The sequence below is a fragment of the Vigna angularis genome, chromosome 2, assembly GCF_016808095.1.
Source record: "Vigna angularis cultivar LongXiaoDou No.4 chromosome 2, ASM1680809v1, whole genome shotgun sequence".
Lineage (NCBI taxonomy): Eukaryota > Viridiplantae > Streptophyta > Magnoliopsida > Fabales > Fabaceae > Vigna > Vigna angularis.
In genome coordinates, this window is record NC_068971.1 from 46,987,290 (window position 1) to 47,013,421 (window position 26,132).

At 38.7% G+C, this 26,132-nt stretch overlaps 3 protein-coding genes across 15 annotated transcripts; all 3 read left to right on the forward strand.

The window, feature by feature from the left end:
- The first annotated feature begins 711 nt into the window (after window positions 1-711).
- LOC128193377 (uncharacterized) lies at window positions 712-15,929 on the forward strand. 11 transcript variants are annotated; one of them, XR_008247241.1, is made up of 6 exons: window positions 1,419-1,481; window positions 3,105-3,177; window positions 6,607-6,673; window positions 6,779-13,872; window positions 13,978-14,070; window positions 15,657-15,929. XR_008247241.1 is itself a non-coding variant. In XM_052873632.1 (5 exons), the coding sequence occupies exon 5, from the start codon at window positions 8,808-8,810 to the stop codon at window positions 11,199-11,201; it is 2,394 nt and encodes a 797-aa protein (XP_052729592.1). In that variant the 5' UTR covers window positions 1,419-1,481; window positions 3,105-3,177; window positions 6,607-6,673; window positions 6,779-6,871; window positions 8,410-8,807; the 3' UTR covers window positions 11,202-15,929. The 11 variants fall into 11 exon arrangements, 8 of the variants coding, with proteins under 8 accessions (XP_052729598.1, XP_052729593.1, XP_052729595.1 ...); XR_008247243.1 differs by having other exon boundaries at window positions 6,779-14,070; XR_008247242.1 differs by having other exon boundaries at window positions 13,978-15,929.
- LOC108326764 (AT-hook motif nuclear-localized protein 15) lies at window positions 1,456-4,413 on the forward strand. Its single transcript, XM_052873639.1, has 2 exons — window positions 1,456-2,841; window positions 3,082-4,413. The coding sequence occupies exon 1, from the start codon at window positions 1,928-1,930 to the stop codon at window positions 2,792-2,794; it is 867 nt and encodes a 288-aa protein (XP_052729599.1). The 5' UTR covers window positions 1,456-1,927; the 3' UTR covers window positions 2,795-2,841; window positions 3,082-4,413.
- A 5,091-nt stretch (window positions 15,930-21,020) lies between the features above and the next one.
- On the forward strand, window positions 21,021-26,132 carry LOC108329036 (probable phosphoribosylformylglycinamidine synthase, chloroplastic/mitochondrial). 3 transcript variants are annotated; one of them, XM_017563017.2, is made up of 3 exons: window positions 21,021-21,169; window positions 21,288-21,354; window positions 21,784-26,132. In XM_017563017.2, the coding sequence occupies exons 2-3, from the start codon at window positions 21,313-21,315 to the stop codon at window positions 25,972-25,974; spliced, it is 4,233 nt and encodes a 1,410-aa protein (XP_017418506.1). In that variant the 5' UTR covers window positions 21,021-21,169; window positions 21,288-21,312; the 3' UTR covers window positions 25,975-26,132. The 3 variants fall into 3 exon arrangements, with proteins under 3 accessions (XP_017418506.1, XP_052729601.1, XP_052729600.1); XM_052873641.1 differs by lacking the exon at window positions 21,288-21,354 and having other exon boundaries at window positions 21,032-21,169; XM_052873640.1 differs by lacking the exon at window positions 21,021-21,169 and having other exon boundaries at window positions 21,176-21,354.

Genomic DNA, 26,132 nt, shown 5'->3' on the forward strand with positions numbered 1-26,132 from the left:
CTATATCAGCCTGCAATTGTTAAAAAAAAAAGTAACATTCATGACTGAATTGATAAAAATAAAAGGTAGACATAAAATAATTACTGTCTTGAAAATATAATAATAAAAAAATGATTACTGATTCTGAAGTAAATTTTCCTGTGAGAGGGACAGTAGAAAAGAAATAATGTTGGCGGTGATGTTTCAGAGACATTGGCATTCGTTATTTTTGTCGCCATTTGCAGACATTGATGTGCCCCACTCCTGCTCCTGCCGCCCTCTTATAACTTTTTTTATTCCTTTTCTTCTTTCATCTTTATTTATTCAAGGACTCCACAAAGTAATTATTTTTCTCCAATTACACTAAAATCTCCTCCACAAAACACACTTTAATCACCAAATACTTTTTTTTATTTCATGATTACGATGATTTCTATCTTGCCACTGTCTCACTTATTTCAATTTTCTGAACCTGCATAGTCATAAAATCTGACCTTGAATTGACTTATATCTCTTCTTCCAAATAAATATACAAAGACTCTAACCAAAATCTAGATGTAAAAGTAATAACCAAAAAAGTTTACACTTTTTAACACTTGTGATTACTGAAGGTAGTAAATATTAATTTTCTGAAATAACAGTTAATATTTATGTATTACTCTAAATACAGCAGTTAGCTAATGTTTTGATGTTAGAAAGTGGGAGGGTTTTAAATCTAATGATTCCAAAAGAAAAACATGGTGTTGTCCATGACAGGTTGACAATGCATGTTATTGTTAACAGTGAATGTATGGTATGTGATGGAGTAATAGATTGTTGATAGAGTAAAAAGGGGGAAAAAAAGGAAAAGGTTGTGATATAAATGCGAAAGAGGTGGGATTATTGGGAGAAGTAGAAGAGTGAATGAAGTTCAGAAGTGAACACAGGAGCAGTAAGAAGATGAAGAACAGAAACAAAGCATTTGATTTTGGTGTGGAAGGCCCACCCCCACGCGTCACTCCAGCCACCATGCTAGTAAGTACCACTTCCTCAATCACTAACATGATCAACCAAGCCACCAAGGCACGAGGGTAGCAGAGTAAATTCATCTTGTTTGCTTGCATATCTCGCTCAACTTGCTTGCTTCTCTTCTTTCTCTCTCTAATATTGTTTTGAACAAAGCTGAGTGAGTAGGTGACACAACATCAACAAGTGGATGGAGTTCTGCTTGCTTCGGAAGTTGAAAACTTTGAACACAACACAAGAACCGCTTACCAGGGAGACACCCCAAAACCACTCCCTCCTCAAAACCGCTTACCCTTCTCCAATATTACTTCTTCCTAATGCATATCATATCATAACATAACACTACCATTATTGCTGTTGCTGTTGCTAGCATCATCTTCCTTCTCTCATAAAATATATATATATATATATATATATATATATATATATATATATATATATATATATATATATATATATATATAAAAGAACGATAGAGGACCCCGCTCACTCTCAAGGTACTTCCCACTGTTTCTATCTTCTGCCCGTACTAATCTGACCCTTTTAGTGGCATAGATTGAGGTACAATTACAAAAGCATATTACCATATTACCGTATTATATCCTTTCTGCTGCAACAACAACCCCCCGAAAACACTGCGTTTTTGTCAAGAAAAAACACCTCCTTCAACTTCAACCTCAACTACTCCTTTCTTCTCTTATCTTTTCCTGTACTTCTATACACCCTTTTTCCCTTCAGTTTTCCTTTTGCTTCTTCACCTTAGTTAATTTTTGCGACACACTCTCAATTGGGTGGATGTGACTACTCCTGTTTACATGTGTGGTTAGGGTTTACATGCAAAAAGCATGTCTTTCGTGCTTAATTGAGACAGAGATCTGAGCTGTCTATTTTTTTTTTATCCCTCTGTCTGTTTTGAACATAAAATAAAAGGTTGGAGTCGAACATGGCGAATCGGTGGTGGGCTGGGAATGTGGGAATGATTAGAGAGCAAGAGTTGATGGAGAACAATAACAACGCCAATACTACTCCGACCAATAGCAGCAACAGCAACACAAACGCCAACACCAACACCACGGAAGAAGAGGTCAGCAGGGACAACGGAGACGACCAGAATCAGAACCTTGTAAGCCATGAAGGTTCGGAGCCCGGAAGCGGTGGTCGGAGGCCACGTGGCAGGCCTCCCGGCTCCAAGAACAAGCCCAAGCCGCCGATTATCATAACCAAAGAAAGCCCCAACGCGCTCCGAAGCCACGTGCTGGAAATCGCCAGCGGTAGTGATGTAGCAGAGAGCATCGCCGCCTTCGCCAACCGCCGCCACCGCGGCGTGTCGGTCCTCAGCGGCAGCGGCATTGTCACCAACGTCACTCTCCGCCAACCCGCCGCGCCCGCAGGAGTCATCACCCTCCACGGAAGGTTCGAGATTCTCTCCCTCTCCGGCGCTTTTTTGCCCTCTCCTTCGCCTCCTGGCGCCACCGGACTCTCCGTCTATTTGGCCGGAGGGCAGGGGCAGGTCGTTGGCGGCACCGTTGCTGGTTCTTTGGTGGCCTCCGGGCCGGTGATGGTGATCGCCGCCACATTCGCCAATGCTACTTATGAGAGGCTGCCGCTGGAGGATGAACAAGGTGAAGAAGAAATGCAAGTGCAACAGCAATCGCAGCCGCAACAACAACAACAACAATCTCAGGGTTTAGGTGAACAAGTTTCAATGGCCATGTATAATTTGCCTCCTAATTTGCTACACAATGGTCAGAACATGCCTCATGATGTGTTTTGGGGAGCTGCTCCACCTCGTCCTCCACCTTCCTTCTGAGCCTCAGCGATGATGGATTTGCTTAATCTTACTGACATGTGAATTAAGTATGTTAATTTTTCTGACGGTTTTTCTTTGTAAGCACAAGACTAGGCTGTTTTTTTGGTTCGTTTGGTAATTTTTGCTTCTAAAAGAGACTCGAGTCAAGGAGATGTTTTATTATTATTATTATTATTATTATTATTATTATTATTGTTATTCTCTTTTAAGAAACTTTGCAGTAGCAATGGTTTGCTTTATTTGTTTGTTTCTCTTGTGTCTAATGGATCTGTTATTTTTGGTGGAAGAGTTTGATTATGATTATGTGTAGGTAATAATAAGGATGGAGTATGAAATGGTCAGGAATAAGAGTGGAGCTAGCTAGCTGTGTGCGGGAATTTGTGGTAAGCAAACGTGTTGTTTGACTCTTCCAAGTAACATTTAGTACTTCATTGAGTAGATGAAGTTGATGGATAATTGTAGTGTGGAAATGGCATTAATTGGAGTCTATGCCGCATTGAATGATTTTACACTTGCTACATTTCATATGGAGATGGAACAAACTTTTCTTTAAAGAGAAGGGAAGGGGTGACAGTGATATGGTCGGATTCATCTCCTTTTCCCTGAATGAATCAAATCACTCTCATGCTGTTTGTTTGGATTTTAGAATAGACCATACTGCTTAAACTCAGTCAACATTATTATGCCTCATGTAGAGGTGGTGTCAAAAAAAAGGTTGTCTGGGTGTATTTCCCCTTGTTTTTGTTTTCTAGGTTTTACGGGCTTTGCCTTTTAGTATTTTCTCAGAAACAACCTGCACCCATTAAAGTTGGACCCCATAATGGATAATATTATTTATGGTCTTCGCCTTTCGGTTTGTGTCACTCGTGCTTAGAAACTCATTTAGCCAGCATCATTTCATAAATTTTTTAGATAATAGTTATCGATGGACATGAAGTATGGGATGGGTCGCATCATTCTGTCCACTGTATTTTTAATTGTTCGGTATTTCATTGGACCGAGGCTGTTCAATATCTTGTACCAATCCTTAGGTATTCCTTTTTGATATCTTATTTTTGCTTGCTTTCTTCCTCAATTCGTTCATCAATTTGACACTTTATATATTCTCATTTTCATATGTTTTGGAATGTTGAATGTGGGAAAACTGTAACTTCTTTCATGTTTCATCTGTGTGGTTGAAATCCTTGCGCATTGTTAACATTGTATAAATGTCATACATTGATTGAAAAAATATACTGTTAGCCATTGGGTTTGCTTCCACTGCTGGGTCTTTGTTTCACAAAAATTAAACTGTGAATATAAATATTAGAGAAATGTTACTTATAAACCAAATTTTGCAAATAAGAGAGGAATACGATATCTAATAAATGATACAAGAGAGAGAGAGAGAGAGAGAAAATATGGTTACTTTATACATAAAAAAAGAAAGAAAAAAACCTCAAACCATTAACTGCTCCTCATTCTAGAGGATATTTCTATTAATTCCGTAGTATACAAAATTGATACATGCCATTAGTGTATTATTGATATTTTTGTCTGATACACCAAGTGCAATTTGTAACGATCGATTTTAACTTTTATCAGATAAATACTATACCAACTTATGCAAACCAAACGAATAAGATGTATAGTATTTTTTTTCTTTTTTGTACTGTTGTAAAGTAGTAGAAACAAAGGAACCTTTGTAATCTTTCTGTGATGCTGTTCACATGGCACATCCTTTGCTTCTAAATTAGTGTTAATCCATCACTTTTACTGTGGTTTTGTTGAAACTAATGTGATTTAGGGAGTGATATAGTGATGAATGAAGTAAGTATGCCTATGACCATTCCTTGAGGAGCATGAAATATGAATAATACTTGGCCAATTAAAGTATCTTTGCAGCATGTGTCCTAGTCTCCTTGATGTTTGTTGTAGGCTTGTAGGGTATGAAAATGATAAGGGATGATAAGGGAAACAGAGAAGGATACACACATTTCTTGAAATTGAAAATTCAAGCATGTAAATTAACAATATTATTGGGGTTAAGTTTGTCTAATATGATCAAATAAAACCCTAGGCCAGTAGAGCAATAGTTCAGATGACAGCCTGGTTTTCCACTACAATAGGCAAACCATATTATCAAATACATCCTCCCTTGGCTAAAAAATGCTAGCTGCTAAAGACAACCCCTTCCCCCTCACAAAATAAGTACGTATGTATGTGGTTAAACCTTATTTAGGACACTCATTTGTTGGATTTCAATCGTAAGAAATTGATGTGTCGGAGAGTTATTGATTGGGAAAACCATTATATAGAAATCAACTTTCTATCAGTAATTTTCGTCATGGAAAAATCTTTTTCTATTGGGAGAAGGAAATTGTTGTTTACTGAAGATTCCATCTACCCTTTATCTACTTTACTTGATTTCCAGATGCAAGCAACGTACAATGAATGTTAGGTTGGTGGATAAGTAACACACATAAACCTGTGGGAACAATTAATACACATGAGTTAATGCGTATTTATGTTAGATAGGTAGTAGTTACGGTTATATTGACTAATTGCTTTTTTCTGTCTCTGCTGTGCCTAACTGCTTCTGAATTATCTCAGGAATTGTCTGATAACTATTTCATTATAACATATATACTTACGCTGATAACTATTTCATTATAATATATCTCAGGAATTGTCTGATAATTATTTCATTATAATATACTTAAGCTGTTAATCATCATTTTACACAAAGTTTACTTTGGCATTTCTTGTAATTGTAACCCAAAAAATAAAAGGAAGTTGATGTATGTCTTGGTTCAATACTTGCATCTTGCACTGAGCAAGGGTCGGTGGAGGGTTGACACCAGTCCATAGTGAAGGATGGTGGCAACCCTAAAATCAAACACCTGGCGTGCATGTAGTGTATGATAGAAAACTGGAGATAAGATAATGCCTCTACTCTGACCGAATAATGGGAGCTTGCCCTCTTGCCTAATCAATCACCTGGCATGCATGGCAGAAAACTTTAGATAATGCCTCTGAATATATATTCCTTTTTATATATCAATTAATGAATAATAAAGGAATTGAGTTTTTTCTTACCAGAGTTTAACTATGATAGTCTCAAATGTTTCTTTAGTAGGGTTTGTTTTCTTTGCATAGTTAGAGTAAATTACTGATAACATAATTGTCCCTGCTGAAATGTGAATGATTTGGTTTGTGACGAAAGAAAAAGGAAGAAACAGAAATAAATTAAAAACCGATTGGTCTAATGGTCACAGGAAAAAAGAAATTATAGAATGTAGCAAGCTATTTGGTGAAATAGAAAGATATTGGGAAAAGTCAAGTGAAAATTAAGGAAAAAGAAAAAGGGAACAATTGGATTGAATACATACAATGTGAGATTTTTTTTTTCAGTAGGTATGGTTTATTTTATTTTATTTTCTTTCAACATGCATGATTTATTTCACACTCAAGGTGATGATTGTGAGACCCTAGAAAATCGGTACTACAAATCCTTGTCGCGTCACCATTAATACACGCCACATCACTGCTCAGTAAATTAAAAACGCACTTTGCACTGCATGCACTAGCGCCATGTGTCGCGTAGAAGCTTAGGAAGTGAGAAGTGTGAGTGCAGGTGTCGGCTGAGGAAATGTTCGTCTGTTTGACGTGGATTGAACAAAATTGAGTTTTTGAAAATCTCTTCCACTCACCTGCACGCATTCTTCTTCTTCCCTAGAACTCAACTCTTCATTTTCTTCACCTTCTCTCTAGAAAGCTTCCTCCTTCTCTCTACTGTAACTCACCACCTTTTTTCTCCGATCAAATTTCAGAACCGTAGGAACGTTCCCTGCGCCGTGAGCTTCAATCTGAACCGAACAGATCCAAGTTCTGTAACCGGTAAGTCGCTCGACTCTGGACGCTTATTTCTGTATTACATGCAAACTAAGATTCAGTCGCATGCAAGGGTATAAACTGAGTTCTCTGAGTTTTTCTTTTGGTTAGACTTAGTTGAAGAACGTAAGAAAGATCGTGGAGGGTAGAAAGCCATAGTTGGGCAAGTCCAAGTTATACTGTTAGACGAACACTACTATCCAAGTAAGGGAAGCTTAGTAATTTAATTTATACTTGTATGTTGTATGTAAACATGATATGAACTGAATGTATGAGATGTATGCTGGTTGAGTATGCATGCTTGAACGTTGTTGTACTGAATGAATATGATATGTGTTGGTTGAAATGTATGATATGGGTGATACGTGTGAATATGAAATATACATGCTTAGAAGCGAGTGAATGTAAGTCAAACTTGAATATCAACTTCCTTATGATAACGTATGTCTGACATCAAACGGTTCTCGACCGTTTGGTGTTCTAGTAAACTTCTTTGAATTGGAATACTTTCATTTGGGAAGGATTCTGGTCGAGCATGAGCTATGTAGGTCTTTTACTTAGAGCTCATAAGGAGCAGTGTCGACCAACAGTGTCGAACCCCCTTGTAATACAAATCATTCATCTGTGTCGACCAACAGTGTCGAACCCCCTTGTAATACAAATCATTCATCTGTGTCGACCAACAGTGTCGAACCCCCTTGTAATACAAATCATTCATCTGTGTCGACCAACAGTGTCGAACCCTCTTGTAATACAAATCATTCATCTGTGTCGACCAACAGTGTCGAACCCCCTTGTAATACAAATCATTCATCTGTGTCGACCAACAGTGTCGAACCCCCTTGTAATACAAATCATTCATATGTGTCGACCAACAGTGTCGAACCCCCTTGTAATTCAGATCATTCATCTGTGTCGACCAACAGTGTCGAACCCCCTTGTAATACAGATCATTCATCTGTGTCGACCAACAGTGTCGAATCCCCTTGTAATTCAGATCATTCATCTGTGTCGACCGACAGTGTCGAGCACCGTGTTAATACAGGTCGTTCATCTATCTGGTAGTCGGTATTACTTTATTTTGGAACGGGGTAAATTCTTCAGTCTTGTTCCTCACGGTTGTCCTCGTTATAAAGAGGGCTGAAAGTTCAATATTATGTACTTGGACTGAAAGACAAAAATGAAACTAAAAGTGAAAGATTTTGAATGATGAACATTATATGAGATGAATAAACGTTTATGAATTTTGTACGAGCGTTCCAGGGAGGAACGACTCACATATGTTGAATGTGGAATTTGGTAAAGTATGACTGTGGGCATGCTAATGCTGGCTTGGTCCATCCTGATATTCCGTGACACTCGTCTTCACGTAGAGGAGAGTAGTTCATGTGTGGGAATGGCAGGAGGTCCTTAGTCCATAAGTTAACATGGGCGACGTAAGAAACGGACTAACCTCGAGTGGCAGCTGTCGAGTATAATACAGTTACTACATCACTCGGGTGCAAGGACGCCTGTAGCTACACAGATTCATACAGTCCGGACGGTCCGTCTAGAAATAGTTGTTGGATATGTATTTATTTATTTATGTTGAATCATTCTGGTATGTTTGACTTGATTGAATTGATACTTTAATGTATGAATTAAATTACATGAGCTTACCCTGTGTTCTCTTCTTTGTGTTGTCGATTGTCTTTGTACGTCCGTCTTGTCCTTGCGATGATCATCCATGTGGATGGGAGCAGATGGAAGTGAGCTGCTGGAAGAGGCGCTGGCCGAGGAAATTTCGGAAGATGTCGATCCGGTTGAAGTAGGGGTTAAGGTCAAGCCCTAGAGTGCTCGACATGTGGTAGCCTTTAGTATTTTGTTTAGTCTTAGAATTTGGAATATCGCTGGCTACACTACATTTTTAAGCCGTTCGACGATTTGAACCTCGTATCTTTTTGTAAAGACTGCACTGTTTTAATGATTAATGTAATTAATTCTGATTATGGTTATCACTATATTTTGGGATGTTACATTAGTGGTATCAGAGCAGTTTTGTTCTTTTGAAGGACACTGTAGGATTATGAGTGCACTACGTTTTGCTGTGTGCTTAATATGTGTTTGAATGGGTTAATTCCCAACTCTTTGAACACTACTAATGTTCGTTTTCTCTGTGTCCATAGAATACATGGCACCTAGACTTCCTCCGCCACCTCAACCCAATGAACCGGATACGTCCAACAGCGCTAGGTTGTTGGAGACGGTGATCGACAGACTTCAACAGCAAAATACCACCCTTATGGAGCAGAACGCTACACTGATGCAGCAAAATCAGGCAGCTATGCAGAGTCTGGAAGCCTCTCGATCCAACTCTGAGGCGACGCAGCGGCAGTTAATGGAGATATTGGTTACAACTAGGGGCGCGGCAGGAGCGTCCTCTTCCAACGCTGCCCCGCCTACTGCTGAATGGAGTTTGGAGAGCTTTCTTCAACATCATCCCTCCAAGTTTAGTGGAAAATGCCTTCCTGATGAGGCAGATCAGTGGCTGCGGGACATGGAGAAGATTTATAATGCAAAGAGGTGCCCTGACGACAACAGATTGGCGTTTACTGAATACCTGTTGACTGGTGAGGTCAGCCACTGGTGGGCGAGTGTGAAGGCTATCCTGACAGACGCTCATGCTCCCATCACTTGGGAAGTTTTCAGGAACAAATTTTATGAAGAGTATTTCCCAGACAGCGTTCGCTACGCAGAGGAAGTAGAGTTCCTTCAGTTGGTGCAAGGGGGAAAGTCTGTGTCGGAGTACACCAATGCTTTCAAGCAGTTGTTGAGGTTCAACACTATGGCCACTAGTGAAGAGTGGCAGTGTAGGAAGTTCGAGAATGGGCTAAGGAGCGACCTGAAGGTGTTGATATCAAGTTTATGCATTCGGTCATTTCCTGCCATGGTGGAAAGAGCCAAAGTACTGGAGAAGAATATGGCAGAGGTGGAACGACAAAAGAAACAGCAACAGGTGGTTAGAGGACCGGTCGTGTCCAGGGGTACTGCTAATACGAGAAATACTCCTTACGCTCGTCCAAGTCAATCAAATACAAGTGGATCACGAGCGTTGATCACTGCCGGACCGTCTGGGCAGCCAGGCAACATTACTTGTTTCCAGTGTGGAGGACCACACTATCGTTCGTCCTGCCCTCAACTAGTGGGAGGTAAATTCTGCACTCGATGTAGAAGAAATGGGCACTTGGAGAGTGAGTATAACATGGGTGGACGCGCTGTGTTGAGGCCATCAAATGCTGGAAGGAATCAACCGAGAGGTGGCAGAGCACAAGCAGTGGGGCGCGTATATGCTATAACTGGAGCGGAAGCAGCGAGTTCAGGTAACCTTATAATCGGTGAATGCTTGCTGTATGGGATATCTTGTCGTGTGCTGTTTGATTCGGGGGCGACTCACTCCTTCATCTCGAAGGCGTGTGTTGAGAAATTGGAAATAGTTGAGAGAGATATGCAGTTCGACCTGGTGGTGTCGACCCCAGCGGCTGAAGAGCTTAGGACATCTACCGTATGCATTAGATGTCCTATTGTGGTTGAGGGGCGTAGTTATAAGGTGAATTTAATCTGTTTGCCTTTGAAGGATTTAGAAGTAATTTTAGGAATGGATTGGTTGGCTACCAATCTCATTCTTATAGATTGTGGAGCGAAGAAATTAATTTTTCCTGGTGAAGAAGAGGAGAAATTGTCAGTGACGCTCGGTCAGTTGAAGGAAGATATTATGGAGGGCGCCAGCTGTTTTCTCATCATGACGCATGAAGACGGAGGAGTTAGGGATGCAAGTTTGGAACGATCGTCCAAGGACAGGAATAGTGGAGGACGATTGGTTGTGGACGAATTTCTCGACGTATTTCCAGAAGAAATACCTAGGCTTCCTCCTCATCGTGAAGTTGAATTCACCATTGATTTGGTGACGACCGCAGCTCCTATCTCGGTTCAGCCTTATCGGATGTCGCCTGCAGAGTTAGCTGAACTCAAGGAGCAGATTGAAGAGTTGATGGAGAAACAGTTTATTAGGCTGAGCGTATCACCCTGGGGAGCGCCCGTGCTGTTAGTAAGGAAGAAGGATGGCAGCTCTCGGTTATGTATAGACTACAGGCAATTGAATAAGCTGACCATCAAGAACAAGTACCCGTTGCCAAGGATAGATGACCTGCTGGATCAATTGCATGGGGCTGCTGTGTTCTCAAAAATTGATTTGAGATCCGGGTATCATCAAATCAGGGTTAAGGAAGATGACATACAGAAGACAACATTCAGGTCTCGTTATGGGCATTATGAATATGTGGTGATGCCTTTTGGAGTAACGAACGCTCCAGCCGTGTTCATGGAGTATATGAACCGCATATTCAGGCCTTATTTGGATAAGTTTGTGGTCGTCTTCATAGATGATATTCTCATCTATTCCAAGACCGAAAACGAGCATGAAGAGCATCTTAGACTTGTACTTGGAGTGTTGCGGGAGAAGGAATTATATGCCAAGTTGTCTAAGTGTGAATTCTGAATGAAAGAGATTCAGTTCTTGGGGCATGTGGTGTCGGCTGGAGGTATCTCGGTAGATCCAGCGAAAGTGCGAGCGGTACTAGAATGGGAGAGTCCGCGTTCGGTCACTGAGGTGCGTAGCTTCGTGGGACTTGCGGGCTACTACAGACGTTTTATTGAGGGTTTTGCCAAGATAGTAGCTCCGCTAACTCAATTGACTCGTAAAGATCAACCGTTCGCTTGGACTGATAAGTGTGAAGCAAGTTTTCAGGAGTTGAAAGTGAAATTGACGAGCGCCCCAGTGTTGGTCATTCCCGACACAGCCAAACCATTTGAAGTCTACTGTGATGCCTCTCATCAAGGTTTAGGCTGTGTGCTGATGCAAGAGAGACGAGCAGTGGCGTACGCCTCTCGACAACTAAAAATTCACGAGAAGAATTACCCTACACACGACTTAGAGTTGGCAGCAGTCGTGTTTGCGCTAAAGATTTGGAGACATCACCTGTTCGGAGCGACCTTTCAGGTCTTCAGCGATCACAAGAGTCTCAAGTACCTCTTCGATCAAAAGGAGTTAAACATGAGGCAGAGGAGGTGGCTTGAGTTTCTAAAGGATTATGAGTTTGAGTTACTCTACCATCCGGGGAAGGCTAATGTAGTGGCGGACGCCCTGAGCAGGAAATCTGTTCACATTTCAGTTATGATGGTGAGAGAACTCAATCTAGTGGAAAGCTTTAGAGACCTAAGGTTGCAGTTCGAGTTGGAGCCGAACAGTATTAAATGCTGCACCTTGAGGATAACAAGTGATGTGTTCGACCGAATCTGGATGAAGCAACGTGAGGATGATGAGCTGGTTAAGATTTTAAACGCGCTCGGTACGGATCATGCCAAACATTTCAACACTGGAACGGACGACATGTTACGTTACATGGGTCGGACGTGCGTTCCTAATGATGGCGAGCTGAAGAGGATTATCTTGGAGGAAGGACATCATAGTCGTCTTAGCATACACCCTGGTATGACTAAGATGTATCAAGACCTTCGACGTTCGTTCTGGTGGCCAGGAATGAAGAGTGATGTCGCACGTTTTGTGGCATCATGTTTAACTTGTCAACGTGCCAAAGCTGAGTATCAAAGACCGGGCGGCCTATTACAACCTTTAGAGATTCCTGAATGGAAATGGGACAGCATATCCATGGATTTCGTGACCCACCTACCACGTACGATCAGAAATCATGACTCAATTTGGGTGATCGTGGATTGATTGACGAAGAGCGCTCATTTTCTGGCAGTAAATTTAAAGATGTCGATGACCAATCTGGCCAAGCTCTACATCCAGGAAATTGTTCGTCTGCATGGAGTACCGTCGAGCATAATTTCTGACCGAGACACGAGGTTCACATCTCGGTTTTGGCAATCCTTACAAGGAGAGTTGGGAAGCAAATTGCAGATGAGTTCGGCTTATCACCCTCAGACGGACGGCCAATCTGAGAGGACGATCCAGATGCTGGAAGATTTACTGAGGACGTGCGTCCTAGATCACTTAGGCGCCTGGGATGAGGTCCTGCCGCTAGTGGAGTTCACGTATAACAACAGTTTCCAGGCGAGCATTGGAATGGCACCATTTGAAGCACTTTATGGGAGGAAGTGCCGAACGCCACTTTGTTGGTTCAAGGAAGGAGAGAACGTGCTAACTGGACCTGAACTTATCCAACAAACGACCGAGAAAGTGAAGTTAATCCAGGAGAGGTTGAAGATGTCGAGGAGCAGGCAGAAGTCCTATGCCGACAAGAGAAGAAGACCGTTAGAATTTCAAGCTGGCGATCACGTATTCCTTAGACTGCATCCAACCACAGGAGTCGGCAGAGCTATGCGACCAAAGAAATTATCCCCGAAGTTCGTCGGACCCTATCAAATACTGAGGAAGATTGGCCCAGTAGCGTACGAACTAGCATTGCCTCCTCAACTGTCGAACCTTCACCCAGTATTCCACGTTTCCCAACTTCGGAAATACATAGCTAACCCCTCCCACGTACTAGAGTTGGAAGACATTCAACTTCATCCAGACCGAACACTTGAGTTGCAACCAGTCCGTGTAGAAGACATCCGCACCAAGCTATACAAAGGAAAGGACGTTCGTCTAGTTAAAGTGGTGTGGGATGCGAAGACGGGCGATTCAACATGGGAAGTGGAGGATGCTATGAGAGATTTGTATCCCCACTTATTTATGGGTAAGTTTCTAATTTTCGAGGACGAAAATTTTTGTAGTTAGGGAGAATGTGAGACCCTAGAAAATCGGTACTGCAAATCCTTGTCGCGTCACCATTAATACACGCCACATCACTGCTCAGTAAATTAAAAACGCACTTTGCACTGCATGCACTAGTGCCATGTGTCGCGTAGAAGCTTAGGAAGTGAGAAGTGGGAGTGCAGGTGTCGGCTGAGGAAATGTTCGTCTGTTTGACGTGGATTGAACAAAATTGAGTTTTTGAAAATCTCTCCCACTCACCTGCACGCATTCTTCTTCTTCCCTAGAACTCAACTCTTCATTTTCTTCACCTTCTCTCTAGAAAGCTTCCTCCTTCTCTCTACTGTAACTCACCACCTTTTTCCTCCGATCAAATTTCAGAACCGTAGGAACGTTCCCTGCGCCGTGAGCTTCAATCTGAACCGAACAGATCCAAGTTCTGTAACCGGTAAGTCGCTCGACTCTGGACGCTTATTTCTGTATTACATGCAAACTAAGATTCAGTCGCATGCAAGGGTATAAACTGAGTTCTCTGAGTTTTTCTTTTGGTTAGACTTAGTTGAAGAACGTAAGAAAGATCGTGGAGGGTAGAAAGCCATAGTTGGGCAAGTCCAAGTTATACTGTTAGACGAACACTACTATCCAAGTAAGGGAAGCTTAGTAATTTAATTTATACTTGTATGTTGTATGTAAACATGATATGAACTGAATGTATGAGATGTATGCTGGTTGAGTATGCATGCTTGAACGTTGCTGTACTGAATGAATATGATATGTGTTGGTTGAAATGTATGATATGGGTGATACGTGTGAATATGAAATATACATGCTTAGAAGCGAGTGAATGTAAGTGAAACTTGAATATCAACTTCCTTATGATAACGTATGTCCGACATCAAACGGTTCTCGACCGTTTGGTGTTCTAGTAAACTTCTTTGAATTGGAATACTTTCATTTGGGAAGGATTCTGGTCGAGCATGAGCTATGTAGGTCTTTTACTTAGAGCTCATAAGGAGCAGTGTCGACCAACAGTGTCGAACCCCCTTGTAATACAAATCATTCATCTGTGTCGACCAACAGTGTCGAAACCCCTTGTAATACAAATCATTCATCTGTGTCGACCAACAGTGTCGAACCCCCTTGTAATACAAATCATTCATCTGTGTCGACCAACAGTGTCGAACCCCCTTGTAATACAAATCATTCATCTGTGTCGACCAACAGTGTCGAACCCCCTTGTAATACAAATCATTCATCTGTGTCGACCAACAGTGTCGAACCCCCTTGTAATACAAATCATTCATCTGTGTCGACCAACAGTGTCGAACCCCCTTGTAATACAAATCATTCATCTGTGTCGACCAACAGTGTCGAACCCCCTTGTAATTCAGATCATTCATCTGTGTCGACCAACAGTGTCGAACCCCCTTGTAATACAGATCATTCATCTGTGTCGACCAACAGTGTCGAATCCCCTTGTAATTCAGATCATTCATCTGTGTCGACCGACAGTGTCGAGCACCGTGTTAATACAGGTCGTTCATCTATCTGATAGTCGGTATTACTTTATTTTGGAACGGGGTAAATTCTTCAGTCTCGTTCCTCACGGTTGTCCTCGTTATAAAGAGGGCTGAAAGTTCAATATTATGTACTTGGACTGAAAGACAAAAATGAAACTAAAAGTGAAAGATTTTGAATGATGAACATTATATGAGATGAATAAACGTTTATGAATTTTGTACGAGCGTTCCAGGGAGGAACGACTCACATATGTTGAATGTGGAATTTGGTAAAGTATGACTGTGGGCATGCTAATGCTGGCTTGGTCCATCCTGATATTCCGTGACACTCGTCTTCACGTAGAGGAGAGTAGTTCATGTGTGGGAATGGCAGGAGGTCCTTAGTCCATAAGTTAACATGGGCGACGTAAGAAACGGACTAACCTCGAGTGGCAGCTGTCGAGTATAATACAGTTACTACATCACTCGGGTGCAAGGACGCCTGTAGCTACACAGATTCATACAGTCCGGACGGTCCGTCTAGAAATAGTTGTTGGATATGTATTTATTTATTTATGTTGAATCATTCTGGTATGTTTGACTTGATTGAATTGATACTTTAATGTATGAATTAAATTACATGAGCTTACCCTGTGTTCTCTTCTTTGTGTTGTCGATTGTCTTTGTACGTCCGTCTTGTCCTTGCGATGATCATCCATGTGGATGGGAGCAGATGGAAGTGAGCTGCTGGAAGAGGCGCTGGCCGAGGAAATTTCGGAAGATGTCGATCCGGTTGAAGTAGGGGTTAAGGTCGAGCCCTAGAGTGCTCGACATGTGGTAGCCTTTAGTATTTTGTTTAGTCTTAGAATTTGGAATATCGCTGGCTACACTACATTTTTAAGCCGTTCGACGATTTGAACCTCGTATCTTTTTGTATCTTTTTGTATCTTTTTGTAAAGACTGCACTGCTTTAATGATTAATGTAATTAATTCTGATTATGGTTATCACTATATTTTGGGATGTTACAATGATATTCAAATTCTAGATCCGAGTGATATCGTGTTCAAATTATAGAGTGAGATGTAAATGAAGAGAAGAAATAAATGATTGATAAATTGAAGGTATCATCTGATAATAAAAATGAAAAACAAAAAATGTGTAACATGTGAAATTAGTATTTCAGCAATGAGATAAATATTCTTCTATTTTACTATTCAGAGATAAAAAGAAATACCCTGTTCGATTTTATTCTCAATTTTTATGGTATCTATATACCCATAATCATACATAATATCCATGTATACTTTACTCAAAATGGTCGAGGGAAGAATTTATTAACATATACCACTACATTGAGATATATGTATTCTTATAAGTTGTTTAATTTTTTTTTCCTCTAAGACTTAAATTTAGTCTGAAATTCCTAATAATTTTTTTTGACTATTAGTACATTATCTTTTATCTTTTGAGTATAAGTGTATTTCTAACCATATGATGAATTTTTTATATTGTTTTTATTACAATAATGGGACATGCTCATACGAAATCTTTGGTAGAATGACTTTTGATAAAAAAAATCTTCACATAAAAGTCTTCATCATATAACTACTCATTCCAGAGCTAGTAATTAAAGTTAATTATTGATTCTAGTACCACTAATAGGTCTTCACAATCATGTTTAAATTAATTGTATATTGTTGAACATCTCCAAGTTAATTATGTTTAAACTAATTGTATAATGTTGAACATCTCTAAGTTAATTATGTTTAAACTAATTGTATATCCTTGAACATATTAATTATGTTTAAATTAATTGTATATCCTTGAACATCTCTAAGTTATTTATGTAAAGTATTCGATGTGACACCCGGGCACGGAGACGAGGGCGGGGAGTGACGCCGGTGCAAGAAGCATGGTGCAGGGGGCACAGACAAGGAGCGGCTCCTGGCAGCTTCGGGTGGAAGGGGTACATGGACGAATCGAACATACACCGGAATGAGAGGGATCTAGAGACTGTGTAGGTATGGGACTATACAGATGAAGGATAGCTTAAAGGAATTGATTTGACTACTCATATCACCAAAATGCATTTGCTTTTCGGTAGCCTGACTCATAAGAACTCCATGGTTAAGCGTGCTTAGCCTGGAGCAATTCTGGGATGGGTGACCTTTCGGGAAGTTTTCCCGGAAAGTGTGCGAGTGAGGACAAAGCATACTGGAAAGCCTGGTGGTGATCTGTGGGGGCAGTCGATGGTCCCTGTGAGTTGCCGGGGCGTTACAGATGGTATCAGAGCCTAGCCTCTCCCAGTACGGTGTGGTTCGAGGACGAACCAGAGCGGAAGCTGGTGGGCATGTGACACCCGGGCACAGAGACGAGGGCGGGGAGTGACGCCGGTACAAGAAGCATGGTGCAGGGGGCACAGACAAGGAGCGGCTCCTGGCAGCTTCGGGTGGAAGGGGTACATGGATGAATCGAACATACACCGGAATGAGAGGGATTTGGAGACTGTATAGGTATGGGACTATACAGTTGAAGGATAGCTTAAAGGAATTGATTTGACTACTCATATCACCAAAATGCATTTGTAGCCTGGTGGTGATCTGTGGGGGCAGTCGATGGTCCCTGTGAGTTGCCGGGGCGTTACATTCGATGATTGATTATGGTGTTTGTTATAAATTATGTTAAACTCCTTTAGTTGTCTCTGTTTAAGTAGGTTTTTTTCAATTGGATCCCTGTCATTTTAAAATCCTCAATCGAGCCCTAAATAATGTTAATTTGAATTAATTGGACCCTATTTCTATAAATAGAAAAAATATATCTTAGTCATTTATTGATATATTAGTATTTTAGTTCGATCATTGTTTGAATACATTTTAATATCTAAATATTAAATATTATGACTGGAAAAATTATAATAACTATTATACTTAAAAAGTTTAATCATATAATGTTATTTATGAAATTTATGAAGATAAATATTTGTATATTTAAAAGAATGTAAATTATATTTATTTTTATTAAAAGATAGAAATTTTTACATATAATCAATATATAAGTTACATTATTAACGTTTATTTATAGTTGTGTTCACTTAAGTGAAATTATTTAAAGTATTTGTTGTTTCTTTAAAATAATTTAGAAATGATTGAAAGTAAATTTAAGAATTATTTGAAATAATAGAGTTAAAAAAATTAATAAAAATAATACAATATATTTCTTTCTTCCTACGATTGTATTATTAATTATTATTATTATAACAACACAACAAAGTCTTGTCTGTGATTCACAATTTTGTCAACAAAGCTCACATGTTTGAAAAAAATAAGGGACATTTCAGTAAAATAATATTTTAAATCTCATCCTTATATGAGGATGGAAATGAGGTGAATCTCGTAAATCCTTCTCAAAAAAATACTCTCAAATATACTAATGTGAATAGATGCATAATTCACAAATCCATCTGCACACATAGTAATTAATTCAGTTGAAGTAAACATAACCTGAAAATGTCGGTGTTATGGAATATATATAATATAAAAGTAAAATACCTTGTTTTTATAACCAATCAAAAGATTATGTGATGATGAAATATACCGTTGGAGAGAGGAATTAACAAGTAATTTATTTATTACATAATTATTTCAATTTTTAAGTAACTTAAATAAAATTAAGATAAATGCACAAAAACACACTATTGAGACACTATTTTCTTCTCTTTTTATGGTATCCAATAGCCATCATAAAGTTGCTATTTATTGGTCAAATATTAAATTTCCATTTCATCAAAACAGCTACCAGTCTTTATAGGAAATTTCACATCAAACAATAAAATTTTCTTTAAGAATAAAAGGTCAAAGACGAATGAAGTAGGCACAAAACATTAATAAAGAAAACAATACTATAAAATTTTTTAATTAAACTAGAAAATTTATAAAAAAAATGTTGTGCGAAAAATCAAATCTGGATCATCTTTGCTTTACAATTTTTTTAAAATGATTATTTTTAAAATTTCACTTTTAAAATTTGTAGCCGTATCCAGCATTTTATTAAAATAATGGATTATTTTAAATTGCTACTTTAGGAAAAACTAGTATTTAGTTCCTTATCTTTGATTTAGGTTAAGTTGAAAGATTTATCTTTTTCTATCAAACCCAATCAAAAGTTTCATTTTCCTTTAATATTTTTTCTTGTTTTACAACAATACTGTTAAATTTCATTGCTAATCACTACACATGGATTTTCTTGCTGAAATTTAGATTTTCTGGACAGAAATTGAATAATAACTCTCATCATCTCTTCACACTATTAGATTATAAGTATTAAAAGTTAGAACAATATAAAAAAAACAAGAAAGAAGAAAAACCAGTGTGGGGCTTCAACCAACAATGGTGAGTTTGAGCATTAGGGTGGATAGATATAATTCGATTTTTGTGCTTGTAAGTCTTCAAAAGTTCAAAATTTCCTCTAAACAATATGTTATTATCAAGTGTTCTTACAGGAATTTTCAATTTCTTTTTGGTTTAGTTCGTTTTGTTTGTTAAATTTGTTAAATTAGCACAGACCAATCAGTCCGTTCTAACCTGTTAATATATTTTATTTTTTATTATTTATTTTTAAATTAAAAAATTAAATTAAAAAAATTAAATTTTTATATTATATTTTTGTAAAATTATAAAAATATTATATTATTATAATTTAAATCATTAACATTTAAAAGTTAAGTTTTAGTTAATTATAATAATTATAACAAATAATTGAACATATAAATATAATAATTAATTTAATTTATCTAATTAAAAATATTAATTATTAATAAAAGTTTAAAAAGTTATATGATTAAATATGCTTTAAATATTTATTCATAGATATATGTAAACAAGTTTTAAAATAAAAATTTAGGTACTGGAAGCACAATAAAATAATTTATTATAGACTTATATACTTATTAATACATTTTGAATCAATATGGATTTTTTATCCAGAAAAGAATAATTTTTATTTTCCAATAAAAATCAATATATTAGTATGTATTTTTTATTTATAAGAAATAAAAAATAGTCAAAAAGACAATTTGCCAGGGAAAATTCACTTAAGATAATTATTGAATTTTGAAACAGCTAGATGTGATATAATCAATGTACTTGTAAGCCTAAATAATTAATTTAAGAACTGATTTTTGCCAATTTAAAAAAAAATGGTTTTAGAATTATTAATATTAAAATTTTAAGAACATAATCCATAACTTTAATTATCTAACTATTTATTTGTAGAATTTATAGTCTCTTTTGATATTTTTAAAAATTTATCTATATTTTTTCATTTGTTATCTTCTTTTAGTATGATGTGATTAATTAATTTATATTTTGGATGTTTCAATAAATATGCCAAGAAAAAAATAAAATGTCGCGTGAATTTTATGCAGCAACACAAGATAAAAACTTATATACAAATATTTTATCTTGCTGATTATTGGTTTAAGAGAGGCAATTTGATCACCATTGAAGTTTAAAAAGAAAATCCATATTGTATTTACCATTCAGTTGAGCAAAACTAGTTGGAGTTTAGTGGATGATTATATAATAATATTATTACTTTACTAATTTGTTAATCTAAATCAGGTAAAATAATCTCGTTTGATATGAAAATATTTAAAAATATCCCTATCATGAAATTTCTACAGGGAATTGTTATTAAAAATAAACAATAAACAAGGAGATTAATATAAAACTATTACTTAAAAAAATGAGGAAAACCGGAGCATACAACACATCCTATGCAATCCATCCTTATCTTGTTTGCCAACTCTCTAAATTAAATAGTTAGGAATATTTTATTAAAACTACGTACCTTGTTCTGATCTTTTTAGGAACACTCCTAAAGTAAAATATTGTCTAAGGGTATTCTTGTAATGAAAAATATACTAATAAAAAGAATAAAAAAAGATCAATTTTGAAATCCCAAATAAGTGAATTAAAAGTAAAATATACGCTTTTAATCCTATATTCAATAAAAATGATATATTTATTTGTCACATATTTTATCAAGAAATAAGTATATATTTTCTTTTGCAGAAATAATTTTTTCCATCAAACCAAAGGCTACAGAATTTAGTAGAAAAGGAATTGATCAATCCAACCGAGGAAGAGAAAAAAAAAAAGAATATAAAATTGAAGAATAGGAAATAGCGCCAAAGCAATCAACAGGGTTTTATTCCGTGCCAATCCAAAATCCTCCTCGTTTTTTCGGTACTATCACAATCTTTTTGTTTCAGTATTCTTCGTTTCACTTTTATTCGCACCATAACTTTTATGATTCTACTTGGTCCTCAAAGTTTTTATTTTTCGCCGTCTATTTCTGTTTAAGAGCTTTCCTACACTTGATCGAGGACATGGCTGCTGTCACGGAATTTGGGGTATCTCAATTCCTGCAGGTTTGTTTTACTCCCTGTCTTTAAATTAGCATCATGTAACGGACCCCATTTATTCATTAGCTGTCGTCGTTTTTTTTTTGGGAAGGGGTGTTTCATGTTTTGTTGCTGTTATAGCATATTTTGATTCGTTTAAGGTTTGTAGCTTTGGCATAGGTTGTTTTTATTTGTCAGTTTTTCGTTGATCACTTGGTGCAGCTTGTTAAACTAGCAAATGAAGTGCAGCTATGTTTTATGAGTTTTCCCTTTCCATTTGTTTTTTCCCTCACCTTTACTGTTGTAGTAACATATTGGGATGGCTTCCAAGTTTGCATGGTTGACCTGGGTTTGTGTTTGTTTTGGTTATATCTTTCGTTGACAAGTTGGTGGACTATGTTTAATTTGGCAATTGAAAATGCATATTTGTTTATGGGTTTTGTGAACTTGTTTCAGGGTACTTCGAGGCAGACATTGTTTTTGAAGAAGCAGCCTCAGAAACATAGAAGTCACATGCTTTGGGGTACGCTTTGGAATAGGAATTGGGCTCTGGGATCAACTCGAAGAGCTTTGCCTTTAAGTTGTCAGGCTCATGAAAATCCCAGAGCAGTGGTTTCTGGTGGTGTGAACAGTTCTGTAGAAGAGCAATCTGGTTTGGTTGAGAAACCTGCCTCGGAAGTTGTTCATTTATTCCGAGTCCCGTTTATGCAAAAAAGTGCAGCTGCTGAGCTTTTAAAGGATACTCAAGTGAAGATCTCTGATCAGATCGTGGAAATACAAACCGAGCAATGTTATAATGTTGGCCTTAGTTCACAACTTTCGAGTGAAAAAATTTCTGTCCTTAAATGGCTTCTTCAAGAAACATTTGAGCCCGAGAATCTGGGAAATGAGAGCTTTCTTGAGAAGAAGAGGAAGGAGGGGTTGAGTTCAGTTATAGTCGAGGTTGGTCCCAGGTTGTCATTTACCACAGCGTGGTCTACTAATGCTGTGGCAATTTGCCATGCTTGTGGATTGACAGAAGTGACCCGTTTGGAACGGTCAAGGAGGTACTTGTTGTTCACCTCTAGTGAATTGCAGGGTCATCAAATAAATGAATTTGCATTTATGGTGCATGATAGAATGACTGAATATGTTTATAGGCAAAAACTAACATCCTTCGAGACCAATATTGTTCCTGAGGAGATTCGTTATATACCTGTTATGGAGAGGGGACGAAAGGCATTAGAAGAGATTAATCTAGAGATGGGTTTCGCTTTTGATGACCATGATTTAGAATACTACACCAAACTTTTCAGAGAAGACATTAAGCGCAATCCAACAAATGTGGAGTTGTTTGATATTGCGCAATCCAACAGTGAGCATAGCAGACATTGGTTTTTTACTGGAAAGATTTTCATTGATGGACAACTTATGAATAAGACTCTAATGCAAATTGTGAAAAGTACTCTGCAGGCAAATCCAAATAACTCTGTTATTGGGTTTAATGATAACTCAAGTGCAATTAGGGGTTTCCCAGTAAAGCAGCTCCGACCAGTTCATCCTGGCTCATCATGCCCGTTGGAAATTGCAGTACATGATTTAGATATCTTATTTACAGCTGAAACGCATAATTTTCCATGTGCAGTGGCACCTTATCCTGGTGCAGAGACGGGTGCAGGAGGTCGAATTAGAGATACACATGCTACTGGAAGGGGTTCCTTTGTCCAGGCAGCTACAGCTGGTTACTGTGTTGGGAATCTCAACAGGTCAAGCTTTTATGCTCCATGGGAAGACCCCTCCTTTACTTATCCATCAAATTTGGCACCACCTTTACAGATTCTTATAGATTCTAGTAATGGTGCATCTGATTATGGGAACAAATTTGGAGAGCCATTGATCCAGGGTTTCTGTAGAACTTTTGGAATGAGACTTCCTAGTGGGGAGAGACGAGAATGGTTGAAGCCAATAATGTTCAGTGCAGGTATTGGACAGATAGACCACCTTCATATAACAAAGGGAGAACCTGACATTGGGATGCTGGTTGTCAAGATTGGAGGCCCAGCTTATCGCATTGGTATGGGAGGTGGGGCGGCCTCTAGCATGGTTAGTGGGCAGAATGATGCAGAGCTTGATTTCAATGCTGTGCAACGTGGGGATGCTGAAATGGCTCAAAAACTATATCGCCTTGTTCGGGCCTGTATTGAGATGGGGGATAAAAACCCAATAATCAGCATTCATGATCAGGGTGCTGGTGGGAATTGCAATGTTGTAAAGGAAATTATATATCCAAAGGGTGCAGAGATAGATGTCCGTGCAATTGTGGTTGGTGATCATACAATGTCTGTTCTAGAAATTTGGGGGGCAGAGTATCAGGAACAGGATGCAATCTTGGTGAAGCCTGAAAGTCGTGATCTCTTGGAATCAATCTGTAGCAGGGAAAAAGTTTCAATGGCTGTTATTGGAACTATTAGTGGTGACGGACGTGTTGTGTTAGTTGATAGCCTAGCAACCCAACAGTGTATTTCAAATGGACTTCCTCCACCCCCACCCGCAGTTGATCTTGAATTAGAGAAAGTCCTTGGTGACATGCCTAAAAAATCTTTTCACTTTAGTCGGGTGGTCTATGAGCGGGAGCCACTTGATATTGCTCCTGCTATTACAGTGATAGATTCTTTGAAGAGGGTGTTGAGTTTACCATCTGTCTGTTCAAAGCGTTTCTTAACAACAAAAGTTGATAGGTGTGTTACTGGTCTAGTTGCACAACAACAAACTGTTGGTCCTTTGCAAATTCCACTTGCTGATGTTGCTGTTACAGCTCAAACTTTTACTGATTTGACTGGAGGTGCTTGTGCCATTGGGGAACAACCAATCAAAGGCTTGTTAGACCCCAAAGCAATGGCTAGGTTGTCTGTTGGAGAAGCACTAACAAATCTTGTATGGGCAAAGGTCACTTCCCTTTCTGATGTCAAGGCTAGTGGTAATTGGATGTATGCTGCCAAGCTAGATGGGGAAGGAGCTGACATGTATGATGCTGCCATATCTTTATCTGAAGCAATGATTGCACTTGGCATTGCTATTGATGGAGGAAAAGACAGCCTTTCTATGGCAGCCCATTCTGATGGAGAAGTTGTCAAGGCTCCTGGAAATCTTGTTATCAGTGTTTATGCTACTTGTCCTGATATAACAAAAACAGTGACTCCAGACTTAAAACTTAAGGATGAAGGTGTTTTGCTTCATATTGATTTGTCAAAAGGTAAGAGACGGTTAGGTGGATCTGCTCTTGCTCAGGCATTTGATCAAGTTGGGGATGAGTGTCCTGATCTTGATGACGTTCCTTACCTTAAAAAGGTCTTTGAAGGTGTTCAAAATCTTCTTACTGATGAACTGATATCTGCTGGCCATGACATCAGCGATGGTGGGCTGCTTGTTTGTGCCTTAGAGATGGCATTCGCTGGTAATTGCGGATTTAATTTGAACTTGACATCTCAAGGTAACAACCTCTTCCAAACACTATATGCTGAAGAGCTTGGGTTAGTTATTGAAGTAAGCAAGAAAAATCTGACTTTGGTGATGGAAAAGTTGGGCCATGTGGGAGTTTCAGCGGAAGTCATTGGTCAAGTAACAGCCAGTCCATCCATAGAAGTTAAGGTTGATGGGGAGATTTTCTTAACAGAAAAAACTAGCATCCTTAGGGACATGTGGGAAGAGACTAGTTTTCAGCTGGAGAAGTTCCAAAGACTGGCATCTTGTGTGGATATGGAGAAAGAAGGACTAAAACATCGATATGAACCCTCATGGGATCTGACCTATTCTCCTGTCTTCACTGAGGAAAAGTTTTTGTCTGCAACTGTGAAACCTAAAGTGGCTGTGATTAGAGAAGAGGGGAGCAATGGAGATAGAGAAATGGCTGCAGCTTTTTATGCTGCTGGTTTTGAGCCATGGGATGTTACTATGTCAGACCTTCTCAATAGAAAGATCTCTTTGCAAGAGTTCCGTGGAATTGTGTTCGTTGGTGGATTTAGCTATGCTGATGTGCTTGATTCTGCAAAAGGTTGGTCTGCTTGCATAAGATTCAATGAGCATGTTTTGCAACAATTTCAGGAGTTTTACAAGCGACCGGACACTTTTAGTCTAGGTGTATGCAACGGGTGTCAGCTAATGGCTTTGTTGGGTTGGATACCTGGTCCACTAATTGGGGGTGTGCATGGTGCTGGTGGTGACCTATCACAACCAAGGTTCATTCATAACGCGTCTGGGCGGTTTGAATGTCGCTTTACAAGCGTTACCATACTGTCATCACCGGCTATGATGTTCAAGGGCATGGCAGGTAGCACAATGGGTATATGGGCTGCTCATGGTGAGGGAAAGGCATATTTTCCTGACGAAGGTGTATTTGACCGAATAGTTCATTCTGAGTTGGCTCCTGTCAGATATTGTGATGATGCTGGGAATCCTACTGAGGCATACCCTTTCAATGTGAATGGCTCTCCTTTAGGGGTAGCAGCTATTTGTTCCCCAGATGGGAGGCATCTCGCTATGATGCCTCATCCAGAGCGATGCTTCTTAATGTGGCAGTTCCCATGGTGTCCAAAGCACTGGCATGTGGAGAAGAATGGGCCTAGTCCTTGGTTGCGCATGTTCCAGAATGCAAGAGAGTGGTGTTCTTGATACCACTATATGTTTTTTGTTCTTTTATCTATAAAGCTCTTGTCCTTTGTTTTGTTGACGAATTTTTCAATAATTAATGGACAGGCCTTGGCAGTTGAAAAATATCAAGATTCTTGATGAAACCTTTTTCGGTGCTAAAAATATTTGTACTTGAACAA

Bases quoted from the DNA above. Each gene is read 5' to 3' on its own strand.
- LOC108329036 (XM_017563017.2), top strand. From the start codon at position 21,313: ATGGCTGCTGTCACGGAATTTGGGGTATCTCAATTCCTGCAG. The intron at 21,355-21,783 runs GTTTGTTTTACT...AACTTGTTTCAG, and splicing joins GGGTATCTCAATTCCTGCAG to GGTACTTCGAGGCAGACATT.
- LOC128193377 (XM_052873633.1), top strand. From the start codon at position 8,808: ATGTTCGTTTTCTCTGTGTCCATAGAATACATGGCACCTAGACTTCCT.
- LOC108326764 (XM_052873639.1), top strand. From the start codon at position 1,928: ATGGCGAATCGGTGGTGGGCTGGGAATGTGGGAATGATTAGAGAGCAA.